The following is a 15,668-nucleotide window of genomic DNA, read 5'->3' on the forward strand; positions in this document are numbered from 1 at the left end:
TGTACCGGTGGGTTGGAGAGAGCCAAGGTCCCGTGTGTGTCTGCTCAGAAGCATGTGCATTGATGTTCTTATGCATGTGCTGTGCAATAATGCATGAGTGAATCGTGAGGACCTGTCCCGTTGAGTCTTGCCTTATAACCCCTTTTGGGTTCATGTAAAAGTACATAATATGGAAGCTCCTTTTCATATTCTTTGCAAAAATAATGTTGGCCCAAAAAGGCGTATGCCTGCTCATTTTAAATAGGGCATTAGAGTTGGGGGGTGGGATGGTTGTTAAGCAGTATCCAAAGTAATCGAGCATTACTATTTGGGGAAAAACAAAAACAGGCCTGTACTCCTTTTGTGTAACTCTTCACTCTGAGTGTATTTCATTTGTGGCTGATGCTGAAGATGGTAGTGTTTCCTCGTGTTGTACTTAAAATGGAATTTCTGCATGCTTAGCAGGAGCTTGAACCGAGTCCACCCCTGAGGCAACTGGAAGACCATAAAAGGGTACGTAGTCTTGGGTGTGGGGAGCCAATGGCTGTAACCCTTCCCTCAGCCACACACTGTGACTGAAAGCAGTTTTTGTTGTTGATATTGTTAAAGTATTAATTGGCCCATGACCAGTCACAGCCATATATATAAATGAAACTAACTGGAGATTCCACCTATTATCTACCTGCTCACACCCTGTACCCAACCATTCTCCAAATAATGAACAAGTGACCTCCTCACATCCTCTGGTCTTTTTCTGTGCTGGCCTTCTACTTAGGCGAAGTCTTAAAATTTTTTCTTTTCTGTAAGTAATGATTATTATGGATAATTTATAGAAACAAAAAAGTATAATGACAAGAATGTTCACAATTACACTACCTAGCTATGAAAGCTGCTAATGATTTAATATTTCCTTCTATCCACTTTTTTACACATGAGAGAATGTCTGCCAACAAACACACATATCCTTTCATTGTCATTGGGATTATTCGAAGTATATAACTTTTGTTCCCTGCTTTTGTCATTTAATATTATATCTGAGCATTTTCTTTGAAAGTCTTTGAAGGTTAACAGCTCTCTGAAGTTCTACTAATTAATAGGTGGTTTGTAATTTTTCCTTTGGCAAGGAAATGAACCAGTGTGTATGTCTTGGGCTAGACTCTTCTTAGAGGCAGAATTGCTAGGCCAAAGGGTAGATACTTTCTTAAGGTGCTGATTATGCATTGCTAAACCATTTTCTAGAAGGCTATATACATCATTAGTGTGCTGACCAGCATTGATTTCATATTATCCATTTTTGGAAGATAACAAGACGTCCTTGTTTTCTGAGCAGTTATCATATTCTGGTTACTGTGCTAAGACTTTTACATATGTTAACTTATCAATTTTTATTAATACTGACACTAACCTGGTAACACAGCCTTCATTCCCATTTCACAGATTAGGAAACTGAGACTCAGAGAGGTTAGGCACCTTACCCCAGGTCATGGGGTTAGAAAATGAACGGTCATTGCAAAGACTGCCTTGGAATTGTCATCAGTTTCCTGGAGAAAGTATGCCCAAGATAACTGTGTGTCCTGGTGCACCTTTGTTCTTCTCACACACCCCAGCCCCTGCCCAGTCCCACCACGTCCCAAATCCTTTCTTTTCTCTTGTGATTGTGATTTCTTAGGCTATGACCAAAGAATAGCTCCCAAGAAGTTGGCATTTAGTCCTTCTCCTCCAGCTTCTAGTATCTCTTGCAGTTCATTGACCAAGGGCACCTTACATTCCTGTATTTTCCATCCTTGCCTGTCCTTTAAGAATTATCCTAGGTCTTAGAAGTAGCCAGTATAGCCACGTAGCCGTCCCTCGTGCCCTAAACCCTCCAGAGACCAGTATTAAATGTTGCCTGAGCACATGAGCTTTGGAATTACAAACAGGTTCAAGTCCCCTTTGCCAGGCCCTTGCTATGTGATTTGGGGGAAGTTATTTAATTTCCCCTTGCCTCCGTTTCTTCTACTGTAAAATGGGGATGATAATAGTCTCCATCCCTTAGGACTGTTCTTCGGAGCTGTGCACATGAAGAACTTAGCACAGTGGCTGGACTGTGATAAGGGACGTTAACTATCGTATTGTAGTTACCATGCAGGTTGAGACGCTTCAGGAATTTGGTAGACACAGGAGTAGGAAAAGAAAGATATTTTTAAATTGAGGCACTACCTTAGTGCTAACTAAGGTGTGAAAGGCTCACCTCTCATGGGAGAGGGTGATCTTTCCTGAAGCACATGATTTTTAAGTGGCTGGAACCTGGGAAGCCAAAAGATCACTTTTTATCTCCTTTCTGTGTGGCGGTGTTAACTCCTTGGTTTTTTGCTCAACACGGGGCCATATTCCCACGCAGTTCATTAGCCACTAGTTTAATTGATAGACTGAAACTCTTTGAACCGAGTTGCCAGGCGGGAGCTTGGTTTCATGACTCCGCACCACTGATCTTCCATTTTCACTCTTTTAACTTGACGCTTATTGCAAATGAAACTCTTTGCCTTTTCTCAGTCTTAGGTAACGTGTGTGGAATTTCTTACCAGCCATAAACATCTGATATTTGTTTGCATACTGTAGGTGTAAACTGCTGGGGGAAAAAAAACAACTAATACTATCTTTTAAAAAGGGCTGCATGGCCAAATGTGTGAAAGCCGAAGGAATGACGTTATTTGGGAAGTCTTTTTTTTTTTTTACCTCTTCTCTGCAATCAGGTTTCTCAGCCTGGGACACCGTGAAGCGCTTAGTGCTGTTGAGTAATTTATATCAAGATGATTAGGAAGACTTTTCTATGCAGATTTTAATTTTTCCTAAATTAAATCACTGGCTCAGAAAAACAAAATTTTCCTTGAACCTCAATTTTCACACTAGGGATTTGCATAACTTTTAATAATGCTTATCTGTTTTCTCTTTCTGTACCCTTTTACCTAAAATCCTCAATCTTTATTCTTTCAGAAAAGAAATGGATCTCATCTTGTTAAAAAAAAAAAAAATTCCTGTGGGGTTTTTTTTTCCCTTTGCAGTTTAATTTTGTGTGTATGTGTGTGGATAGAAGGTGAGATGAATATGTGCCAAAAACCTTATAATTAAGAGGGGGAAAAAAAAGTTTCTGGGGTGGAATGTGTGTGTGTTGTTTTCCATAATGAGCACATTTCATGATATTCTCTTATGGGGGAAAACTGTACCATTTGATGCATCAGTTGCTATGGTAACTGCTAGGGTTTTTCTGTGGAAGGAGAGGCAAAATGGTAATGTGAGATCCCTTTGTAACTTCAGTTTGGCATCCAGGCTGCATAAATGTGAAGTTCCTGTTCCTGGAGTCCACGTGTTCCCAGATGGCATGTGTTCCTTTCTTTACCTCCTGTGTGCTTGATTGCAAACTGACCAGGCTCTTGCTGGTTACCCTCAAAACCATGAGGAGTGGAAAATCTAACCAAGTCACTCCAGCCCTAAGTGTAACTGTGGTGCTAAGGCTCTGGCTGAGACTGCCCTAAAGGAGGCGTGTTTGTTGGCTGGTCGCAGTCACCCTGCCTTTGACCATTCAACCCTGTGATCCTCCAGATTCTTGCCGCCACAGCTACATTGACTGTATTCTATGGCTGCCGCTTACAGGTGTCAACCCTGCCATCTGCCTCTCAAACAATGTTCTTGTGGTGCCAAAGGTGATCCATTCAGAGAATTAGGATGGTTTATTGCCAACCGTTCTTGTTGTGGAACCTCAAATTCTGTATCTTATTGAAAGAAAATCAGATAGATGCATCATTATGTTGAAAAAGAGAAGTCATATTTAATATCCTATTATATTCCATGTGGACGTAAGCTTTTCTTTCCCCTTTTCCTTTCTTAGTAGGCTTTCTTGAACATTCCTTTGAAATTTGTATTTCTCTTATGAAGTCATCCTTTTAAATCACTATCCTCTCAATGACTGCTTTGGAGAATGTTGATGTGTTTGTTTTGGTGCCGGAGACTTGAACACCAGCAAAACTATATCTTAATACCAAAATGTGATTTTCTAAGCCATTTAAGAATATTGTACTGAAAACAGTTTATTTAAAAAGTACTTGAGGGCCGGCTCCATGGCTTAGCGGTTAAGTGCGCGCGCTCTGATGCTGGCGGCCCGGGTTCGGATCCCGGGCGCGCCCCGAGGCACCACTTCCCCGTCCAGCCCGGGGCCGGGTCCCGCGTACGGCAACTAGAAGGATGTGAACCTACAACATACAACTATCTACTGGGGCTTTGGGGGGAAAAAATGAATAAATAAAATCTTTAAAAAAAAAAAATAAATAAAAAGTACTTGAAAACATCACAAATAACTTCCCCTCATTGGAAGCACTCTCAGAATTTTTAATTTACAGTTGATCAAGGTTGGAAATGAGTTTCATGAGCTAAGAGAAGCACCCTCCTTTGCTAAACTACAATGAAACACATATTTGTGGGTGGAATGGAGAGGAAAATTGAGATCTTTCATTTCCTGAACTTGCATTTAAAAATTAGTACTACTCCCCTCCGCTCCTGTTCACCCTATCCCAAATTGTTCCTGGAGTCTTTGACCAGCAGCATGAATTAACAAAGGAGAAAAACCTGGCAGTGTAGCCCTGGAACCTTATATGGGGTGCCCCTTGCCTCCCCACCACCCTCAGGGTGCCCCTCCCTTTTCTGTCTGCTCCCTTCCATCTTATTTTGCAAACACTCCACTTGAAGTCTCCAGACCTATTCTCAGAGCTTATTAACAAATCACTTTAAATTCTACTGACTCATGTTACAGTTGCAGATCTCTTCAAAAGACCTCTTGAGTCTCTATTTTAGAGACCTGCTATATTTCAACACCTCTTCTCTCTGCTAGACTTCTCACTTACCTCTCTCGATGATGTACCAGAAGAACTCCATGCTTTACTACTTTGTCTCTGGGGAAGAGTCTGGGGGAAATCCACACAGCCTTTGACTTTTAGAAACTTCCAGATTGGGAGGTGGTCTGGGAGTCCCTTCGCATGACTGCAAGTGGAGTAGAGATGAGAATTAATTCTTCTTCTTTGTGTTGCTTTGCCAGTGTCTCCTAGTATTAGAGAACAAATCAAAGTGTTATTTTTTTTATTTGGTTGGAGTTGTGGGAAGGAGTTATTATATCCCCTGTCCAAGATTCCTTTGATATTTATATTTTTAAAACTTTTAATGGAAATATTCAAGTATCTATGAAAGAAGTCAGAATAGTTTTGAGAACCTTCCTTCATAACTCAGCTTCAACAACTATCAACTCATGCCTACTCTTTTCTCATTTATACCCCTACCTGTTCCCCTCCTCCCATATTATTTCAAAGCAAGTCCCAAATGTCGTTTCATCCATGGTGCTTATTTTTTGATTGATGTTTCTGATATCTTCCACTAATTTATTTTCTATAGCATTATTTTTTCTTCATTTGGCCCATTGACTATTTCTGTAAGAAAGGCTTACTTTCAGTTTATTTTATCATTATTCTCTATTACTCTGATATCTTAATATTTTCTTAGGATCTTGTGAATAAACCATGTGCTTGGAGTAACATTTTTTATATTGCTATGTGGAAGGTGACCTGTGAAATTTTCAATTTGTCCAAATTTTATTGGCTTACCCAAAGGGACTTTTTTGTTGGTTTTTGTTATTGTTAGTTGCTCTTCAAAATTAATGTTCTATCTTTATTAGTGTGAGAGAGTACTTCAGATATTTAACGTGCTAGATTGCTGCATTTTTTTAATGATCTGGTTTCCTGAGAAAATATTGAAGATGTTAACTTTAGAGTTTCCAAATGCTTTTATTAATAATTTATTTTTTCACTGAGTGAAACTGAGCCAATTATAACTGAGTACCCCTGTGTTTTTTGAATATTAGTTGCTCAGTTATGCACTAAATTCAGAACCTGATTTCATTATCCTGTTTGAATTAAGGGTGAGGCGCTCAGGCAAATTTTGGTCAACCGTTACTATGGAAACATCAGACCTGCAGGAAGAAGAGAGAGCCTTACCAGCTTTGGCAATGGCCCACTGTCACCAGGAGGACCCAGCAAGCCTGGGGGAGGAGGTAGGCTGTGTGGTGTGCTAATTAGCTGCAAGTGTGAATTAAGTGTGCCCCATGAGCGCTGCATGTTTCTACTTAACAGGTTGAAACTCTAACAGATGAATTTGGGTTGCAAGTATATTTTTCAGCAACTTGTTTTGTTGTTGGCCTACCGTCAAACTGATGTCTAAAAATATTTCTCTGTGATTAGATATTGGCTAAGCCTTTTGCCCCTCTTTCCCATGCAGTGACCCTCTTAGTGATATTTGAGTGACTCAAGGAACTTGATTTTATTGCACATTTTCATGTGGTCATTAGGACTCATATTTTCCCATAAAATGATGATGATGTTGGCAGTGAAGATGGTGAAAGCTACCATTTATTGTACGCTTACCAAGTGCCAAGGGCTCTCCCAAGCATTTTGCAGTCTTTGTCTTTTTTTCTCCGCCAAATGACCGTTATATGGTAGGTACTGTTGTTATCCCAGTTTAGCAAAGGAAATAGAAGCTTGTTAGTGACTAGTCTATAATTGAACCCTAGTGTATCTAATTCTAATGCTCATGTTGTGTGCCTCCCAAACTCTTAGAGGAGTTTATCAAAAAAAAAAATCTCTCTATAGAATTGGTTAAAACCATCGTAAGAACAATTACAGGTAAAAGTTGCAAGAACATTGAACTCAACCATGGGTGTTGGTTTTAAGGGAAGGCAGGAGCTCAGTGCTCGAAGCACACATGTGAGTAGCCTGATTCCCTGTCTATAATGATGGCTGTTGGGCACTGCAGATCCTTAGTGGATTCTGTAGGTAGCAAAAAATACTTGATGCTTAATAAATTTATCCTAGCAGATACTGGGGAGGGATCTTGGGTTTCTCGCTGGATGAAAACTTGAAGTGTATCTTCTCAGTTCACGGAGCTGTGCGGCTTCAGTGAAGATGCAATTCTCAGGGTGTCCCAGAAATGAGACCTTTAGCTTTTCATCCAAAAGTTCCCAGGGATTCTCAAGTAGAAGTTCCTCACACAGCGTCTCAAAACTGTTTCTCTTTACTTTCTGTAGTGAGGTCATTCAACAAATTTGTGAGGCCCTGGGGAGGCATCACATGGGGGTTTGGAAATGCGTCAGAGACAGATTCTGCTTTAAGAAGCTGTGGGAGAGAAGATATGCAACCCAGTTTCTACCTTGTACTGTAGATATAGTAGATCTAGATGTAGATATAATAGATCTAGATAGTCAAGGACGAGCAGCATAAAGGAGGGGGCATTTGAATTGAGCTCTGCAAGGAAGAACCGAGAGATGATTTTCCATTTTTCTAAAATTGATCAGCCCCTTTCCCTGTGTACGTTAATGTTTCAGTTATTGCCAATAATAATGCAAAGTAAGTTCTTAAATAGGCACTTTCTATACACAGTCAGAATCCATTCCACTAAATGGCATAGGGCCTCAGATATTCATCTCATTTGAAGCTCAGTGAAGATGGAAACTTCATTTATTTTGTTCACTCCCCTATCCCCAGCTCTTGGCTCCATGCCAAGCACTCAGTAAATATTTGTTGAATGAATGAATGAATAGATAATTTATGTGAAAGGGTGAGTTTGGGGCTAGGGTGGATTTGTTAGAAAGAGGGCTAAAGTGATTGTTATAGGCTATACTTAGGAGTGTTCTAAGAAGTTTTTAAGTTTGGTTTGTCTCTTAAACTCAAAGCAGTTCTTAATAATTCTGCCCCAAGTCATTATATTTTAATGTAAGGGAGAGTCTTGGCTGGATGGCTTTAGGTCTCTCACTGGAAAAGTATCATTCTTTCTTCATCTTACCTGCCTGCATTCAAATACCATCTCTGCTACTTATAAGCCAGGTGTCCTTGGACAAGTGACTTCATCTCTGTGCTAATAATCATTACCTTCCATTGGAGTTAAGAAGGTTAAAAGAGATAATACTGTTAAAGTGTTTAGTGCTTAAAGTGTTGGTACCTAGTAAGCATGCAATAAATGTTAGCTGCTCTGATTGTGGTTAATAACAACAATGTTCCATCTTCCTAGGGGGAGGTTCCGGGTCCAGCTCCGTGAGCAGGGGTGAGATGAGCCTGGCTGAGGTTCAGTGCCACCTCGACAAGGAGGGGGCCTCCAATCTAGTCATCGACCTCATAATGAATGCATCCAGTGACCGAGTGTTCCATGAGAGCATTCTCCTGGCCATCGCCCTTCTGGAAGGAGGCAACACCACCATACAGGTAGGAAGGTAGCTTGGCTGCTGGTGTGGCATCCCTGCTGAGCAGGAGGAGACTCTGTTCTGGGAGCCAGATACCTGGCTGTGCCAAGACTCCTGTATGAGGGACAGCACATTCTTAGAAGACAAAATTCTGTTGTTCTAAAAAACAAATTCTGTTGATATCTTGCTGTGGTCATTCAGTCATAATTCAGACTTGGTTCCAAGACATGAGTTACGTTTGTAAATTGATAAAATGCTAAGGATGTGCAAAGAAAATTGGTATAGGATCTGGGGCATAGTAGTTACTCCATATAACTTTGTTCAGTGAATGATTGAATGAAGTATATTTACAGTTTTTATCTGAGATCATAGAGGATCCCATCACAAGATGACCTGAAAGGAGTTTGGACTGTGTGTACTATTTAGGTTTAGCTTTTATATCTACAGACACTGCAGGGCTATTGATGACTATAAATTTCTCTGCCTTTTAACTGAAAAGTTCAAGAAACCCAAACCAATTTGAACTAATAGAGAAAAGCCGGGCTAGGTTAGCCAAAGGTGAATAGATGATTTTTTATTAGCTGGGTATGATATATATTTAAAAATATTAAAAACTAGAATTCTTGGGAGAAATCCTTAAAGAAGCAATTTTAATGAATTTTAATAATATATATACATACATAATTTTCATGTGGAAATGGCAGTTAAAATGATTCCTTTAAATCTTTTTAATACCTCCTTCTTCATGTACTCCTCCTCCTTTGTTGACTCTTTGAACAAGGGTTTACTTAGCTGTGTGTGTGTATGTGTGTGTTTGTGGTTCTCTCTGGTCCTCAAGAAGTTTTACATATAGAAAAAAGCTGTACTCCGTTTTAGTTTTTTCCCTTCGTTGATTTAAACAATGAGCCTATATTAACGGAAAACATGCAAGCACATGTATTTTGATAACAGCTTTATTGAGATATAATTCACATACCATAAAATTCACCCTTATGTATGTATTTGACTTGACATTATATTCTTGATCTTGAATTTAAATTCAGAGTCTAGATTAATAAAGTCTTGGTTCTTGATGCAGTTTAGAAAAGGGTGTTTCTTGTTGAGGGTAGGTGGGCCCTGTGCCGGGACACCTGGATTTCAGCCCCTACTCATTCTTCCAACCAGGCACCCTCTGCCTTGAACAACCTGCACAGCTGACTGCAGTTACCCTATCTTTCGCCCTCCAATCCCTACTTGCCCCGGTACACCCTTTTGAAGTTCATTATTATGCACTGCACTAAGTTGAGATTTGAGCCAATGGCAGAGTCTACTACATGCCTGAGTTGTCACATGGGCACCTGAGTTGTCACATGTTGGGATTGCTGTTTGATTTTGTCCCACGTGAGTCTGGCAGTGAGCATGGGTGGATTCTGCAGTCTTTCTCATTGTTAGGATTTGCCCACCCCCTGCTGTGGCTGTGGTGTTGGGGTGAGTGTGTTGGAATGGAAGCAGTGCTGAAACGCTCCTTGTCTTTGAACCTTGTGACTTCCAGTGACTAGGTCAGTTGAACTAAACACTTAGTGAGCACTTTAATGTGTACACAGTGCTTTACTAGGGACTACAGGACAATGGTTTCCAGACACTGGAGCCAGTCTGTCTATAAGAATTTTCTCCAGGCATAGCCAAGTGTGGAAAACGAGGGCAATGTAGTAAGTTTTTTGTAAACCAAATGTATCAGTTTGATGGACCATCTCACCAATTTATTCTGAGATTATATCCTGTCCTCTTTTTTTTTAGCCCTAATGTCTTTCTTTAATGAAATGGTGTTAATAGTGGATGACAGTTTTGGGTTTTTTTTTCCTCTATTGGCCAAATAAGAAGTTGGAAATCCTAGGTTATTCCTTTCCCGCCCCCAAAATTTTTTAAAGCTTTATTAATTTGAGAAATCCTAGAATCCGAGAAGCTCAGTCTTGAAGAAATTGAAAATCTAGCAAGGATATAAGAATGTATATATGTGCACATAGGAAGTTATGTCTCAAGAGTAATGTGTAGTGCCATCCAAGAGGTAGGAACAAAACTGTGGACCCTCCCAGGGAGAAGTAACACCATCTGTTTGAGGAGTTGGTGAAAGGTGTTTTAATGAGGTAGGCTTTGAAGGATGGATATGGGTCTGAATGGTGGAAATTGGGCATGGAGCTGGGGCATGGGAATGTTCGGTCATGCTTCATGGAAGAGAAAGCCCAGAGGCACAAGAGCAGCAGGTGTGCTGGCAAAACAGGGTGTGGGTCCTTCAGACTGAGCAGCGCTGGGGCAGGGAGGTGAAAGGGGACTGGAATGGGTGTTGGGGTTTGTGTACGGTAGCATGGAAGCCCTCCAAGAGGCCTTGAACCTGTGATTTAGGACTATAAATCTGTCAGTGTAGAACAGATATATTGAGGAAAGCAGGGTCCAGAAGGAGGCAGTGCAATAATCAAAAAGTTAATCAGCAGTAATTTAGGAGAGCGCTAACGAGGGCCTGAACTCAAAACGACTCATAACTTGGGAGAGGATATTTTCTAGGAGGGGCACAAGGGAGCCCTTTGGCGTGCTGGAGATGTTCTATATCTTCGTGTAGGTGGTGGTTACGTGGGTATATACCTATTTCAAACTCAGCCATACAGTTAAAATTGGTGTGCTTTACTGTACATAAGTTACACCTCAATAAAAAAGAAAAAAGGGAGAGAAAAAGAGATCCTGAACATGGTGAGGAAGGAGGTGAGGGACAGGATATCATGAATGGAGACTCACCAACACTCCCTGCTCAAGGCCAGTGCCTTGGATCCATTGATAGTAAATGTTGGCCAAAATGGCAGCTGATTGAATGTGGGAGACGAGAAGGTCAGAGGTCCAGTTGGCTCTTGAGACTTTAAAGAGTCTGGATGACTAGACACATGAAGACACCATTAATTAAAGAACAATGAAGCATGGAGAGGGCTCGTGGGGGCCGAGGACTGCCGGCGCTGAGGCTGGCTGGCAAGATGAAGTCTGAGGTTCTGGCGAGATGCCGTGTTTTTCATAGTGTACCCCTGATGGTGATGGCAAGGCACACAGAAGCTGTTTTTCCTTCAAGTTCTTTATCTTGTAAAGTAATTATGAATATTAGTTTCATGTTTTCACACATTTATTACTCAATATGCTCAGGCTCCAGATGAAATGCCACGATGGAGTTCCAGTGGTTCAGCCTCTCAGGGAGTGGAACTGTTTTCTCTTGAGGGAGCGGGTGAGCTCATGAGTGGGTGTGCCTGGATGTGGTGGCCTGTGGACCCCCTGCCCGGATGAGAGGACGCAGCACTGAGGGTGCTCTCTCTCTCCCCTCCTCTCCTTCCTCCTCTTTGTCCTCCTCCTGTGATGTCAGGGGTTGGAGGGGAGAATCTAACCCGCTGCCTCATTAGAGACCTGTGGTTCCAGGAAAATTTATTCTAGCCTAGAATTGATTTGTGAGATCCCCTTGGCCCCGAGCTTCTCTTTCTCTGGAGAAAATGATGTGGAACTCGGGTTGTCTGGGGCCAGTTAAGGACAAACACCCTGAAGCCCCAGGGAGAGTGATTCAAAGTTTCATCTTGCTTTAGAGAAGTCGATTCAAAGTAGTAAATGACCAGCTGGGAAGTTAATTTAAGTTGGGTAAAGACTGCAGTTAGGGCTATTAATGATTGCTGAAATGCTGTGATCTATTAAAGGCAGGGTAGGTTCCAGCTGGAACTCACTGCCCCTTATCACTTCCTGTTCAATGTGCTGTGTTACCGTCTCAGGAAGGGAAATTGGTCTGTGGTCAGGTGGGCTTCCCCAGATTCACGTTTCTCAGTGACAGGTGGTAGAAAGGGCAATCACCGGGGAGCGTGCAGGGCTACACTGTTCCAGAACTGTATGTTGTCTGTCCAAGAAAAGGGCTGCAGATGGCCCTTGTGTTTATTAGCACCTCCTCGCAGGATTTGGAACATGTTTCACGTGGAGAGGAGGGGGAATGAGACCTGCTTTCCAGTCTGGTTGTGTGTGGGATTAGGGAAGTTATTTCTGAGTTTCTGTTCCTGTGTCTAAGTGTGAGACATAAGTGTGGACTCCTGGGTTCCTTGCAGCTTTGAATCAGGACTTCTCAGCAATTATTAGATATTTTCCCAGGAATTCTTAGAACCCAGTAGTGATGGCTGGCTGGTTCTATTTCTGAAGTCTTCTCTGGCTTGTGAAAATAATTATTTAAAGTATAGTGATTGGACAAACTATGGTACATCCATACGACAGAATACTACTCAGCAATACAGAGGAATGAACTATTGATTAATGCAATAACTTAGATGCACCTCAAAGGCATTATGCTGAGTGAAAGAAGCCAATCTCAAAGGGTGACACACTGTATGGTTCTATTTATATGACATTCTCAGAAGGACAAGACTATAGTGATGGAGAACAGATCTACGTTTGCCACAGTAGGAGTGAGGGGAGAGTTTGACTATAAAGGAATAGCACAAAGGAGTTTTTTGGGTGATGACACAGTTGTGTGTCCTGCTTTTGGTGGTGGCCACACAAATCTATACATGTATGAAAATCTGTAGAACTGTACACCAAAAAAAGTCTATTTTACTGTATGATCATTTAAAAAATTAAAGTAAAAAATGGGGGCTGGCCCGGTGATATAGTGGTTAAGTTTGCACACTCCGCTTTGGTGGCCCGGGGTTCACAGGTTTGAATCCCAGGGGCGGACCTGCGCACCACTTATCAAGCCATGCTGTAGCAGGCATCCCACATATAGAGTAGAGGAAGATGGGCACAGATGTTAGCCCAGGGCCAATCTTCCTCAGCAAAAAGAGGAGGATTGGCAACAGATGTTAGCTCAGGGCTAATCTTCCTCACAAAAAAAAAAAATTAAAGTAAAAACCATAATGATGATGATGATAGCCAACATTTATTAAGTGCTTACTGTGGGCCAGGAACTATGCTTAAGTGTTTTTCATGTATCATCTCATTTAATCCTCACAATCTCCCTGTGAGCTAGGTGCTATGATTATCCCTTTTTATAGATGAGGGAACTAAAACACAAAATAGTTAAGGAACTTGCCCCAAATCATTCAAGCAGTAAGTAGCAGAGCCAAGATTTGAACCAAGGCAGCTTGGCTCCCCAAACTCCTTCTTGCCTGTAATGGTTTCATTCTTCAGGATAGTAAAGACCTGAGGAAGAAGGCAGGAGCTTTACAAAAGAAGATGACTTTCTCCTCCTTACAAGGTAAACTCCTTGTTATCACCAAAGACAGAGGTGGAAGTGGGCCAGGGATGGGTTCAAGGCTGCAGAACACAGTAGAGAAGACAAATGGGGCTAGTATCCAAATTCTCTTGAATTGGTCATTGACTGTTTATGAAGTCCTTTCACTCAAGCTATCTCATTGAGTCCCCAGTTGCCCTGTGAGGTATGCTGGGCATGTATTATCCCCATCGCAGAGATGAGGAAACAGAAGCTCAATGAGAGTATGACTCACTCAGAGCTACAGAGCTAGACAAAACCTGGTAAATATCATGTGCCTCCTGTTCCCTCCCCCATTTTAGTTATCTATCACCGAGTAACCAGCTCAGAACTTAATGGCTCAAAAGCAGTGGCCATTCTGACACTTGTCACAATTCTGTGAGCTTGGGTTCAGCTGGGTGGTTCTTCTGCTACCTGTGATTGTGGATGGGGCTACAGTCATCAGGGGCTTGATTGGGCTGGAACAGACAAGATGACCACTTGTATGGCTATGGCTCTTGGTGCTGGCTCTCAGCTGGGAGCTCAGCTGGGGCTATCACCTGGATCAGCTTGGTTCTCCTCTGTGTGGCCTTTTTATGTGGTTTGGCCTTCTTAGAACCTGGCAGCTGGGTTCTAAGAAATAGTGTTTCATGAAGTGGGAAGTGGAAGCTACCAGTTCTTTTAAGGCCTGGGCTTGGAATTCCTAGCACGTCACCTCTGCCACATTCTCTTGGTCGAAGCCAGTCATGAGGCCAGCCCAGTTTCAGCGAGAGGGGAGAAAAGCTCCACCTCTTGTTGCTAGGGGGCCATGTGTGTAAAAAGAGAGAGGGAATTTGGGGGGACCACCTTTGAAGACTGGCTCCCCCTCCCCCGTTATAATTGGTCGAGCACCTACCATGGGTCAGTCAAGCCTCTGAGTTGGGTGCTACAGCTCGGTTCTCCCTGGAAGTTCAATCCCATTTTTGCGGAAGTGTTGACTCATGTCCTTACCCTTTTGGCTGGTGTGTGAAAATTCAGTCTTGTCCTGAGGATAAGGTCACTGGGGACCTTAGTTCTCCAGAAGTTGCCCAGACATTGGAGGATTCAGTTTATAGGAATCCAAAACTAAGGACATACAGTGCTTGTTAGGAACCCTCATGGAAAGGATTATCTGTCACATTATTATCTTCTTATCCATCACATCATCACCTAAAGCTCTGAAGTGCCTGGAGGCCCACTTTAGGATGTTTCCCGGGCTGGCCTAATAAACTCCGAGGGACGGTGTCCCCAAGTCTTCCAGCATCTTTGGATGGTAGAAACACCTGAGGATGGGTATTGCCTCCAAAACTGCTCCTACCTGGATACCATCAGAGCAGCTCAGACTTCATAGTGAACCCTCTGCTTATAGGAACAAGGAGATAGTACCACTACTCTTGGGTTCCCCGGGAGTGGTGACACATTGTTGAGCCATGGAATCAAGCTTCTGTTTAAGAGTAACTCCTGCTTTCTTTCTCCCGACTCTGGTGCCAACCCCTAGAAGAAATCTTTCTTTTCTGCTTGATGTTTTGTAGCAAGTGGGAAACTATAAAATAAGCATTTGCTTATGAATTAATTTTTGGCACACTCAGGGCTCAGCAAGCCTCATGGCACTTGCATATCCGTCCTTCTAGTCGTTGCCAATTTCTGTGTTCCTTCCTCCCGAGATGTTCCCACCAGCACCCGGGGGAGTTCCCTCCGCTTCCTCTTCCCAGCAGGACGACAGAGGCTGTCCTCACCTGAGGAAGAAGAGGTGTCGGCTGTATCATTGAACATGCTTAGTGTTTGGTGTTTCTTTTTTTTTAAGCAAATACAGATATTTGGGGATAGATGTGCTGACGTGACCATAGAGAACCTCATATCAAATTAAGGGGACAGATATAAAACAAAAATTTTTTTTTGGACTAATTACTTCCGGTTGCAGAAGCACAGTGAATTTTATGTATCAATAGCTGCCCACGGCTATTCCTATGCCAAGTCTAGACTACAGACACACCCAAAAAGAGTTTTCTTTTCTGCACGTACGCAGCTGGAGTTGGAAAATGTGAGAAGTGCTCTGTCAGGAAACTGGCTTGCAAATTCAGCTAAGAGAGAGCCCTAGTCCATGGGCCCTTTCCCCCACCACACACTTAATTTTTGAGGTTGGCTTAAGAAATCAGCCCAAGAGCCAATATTAGATATGAAATCTCCCACTTCTCC

The 15,668-nt window shown here is 42.2% G+C and overlaps 1 protein-coding gene across 1 annotated transcript in view; it reads left to right on the forward strand.

The window, feature by feature from the left end:
* ITPR1 (inositol 1,4,5-trisphosphate receptor type 1) overlaps positions 1–15,668 on the forward strand; it is a 321,115-nt gene that overhangs the window by 208,500 nt on the left and 96,947 nt on the right. The window contains exons 40-42 of the mRNA XM_087431374.1: positions 442–492; positions 5,917–6,049; positions 8,059–8,249. Coding sequence (XP_087287500.1) covers positions 442–492; positions 5,917–6,049; positions 8,059–8,249 — 375 coding nt within the window. The remainder of the gene's footprint in view (positions 1–441; positions 493–5,916; positions 6,050–8,058; positions 8,250–15,668) is intronic.

Source organism: Ceratotherium simum, chromosome 5, assembly GCF_057802395.1.
Source record: "Ceratotherium simum simum isolate JZ-2026a chromosome 5, ASM5780239v1, whole genome shotgun sequence".
NCBI classification, from domain to species: Eukaryota; Metazoa; Chordata; class Mammalia; order Perissodactyla; family Rhinocerotidae; genus Ceratotherium; species Ceratotherium simum.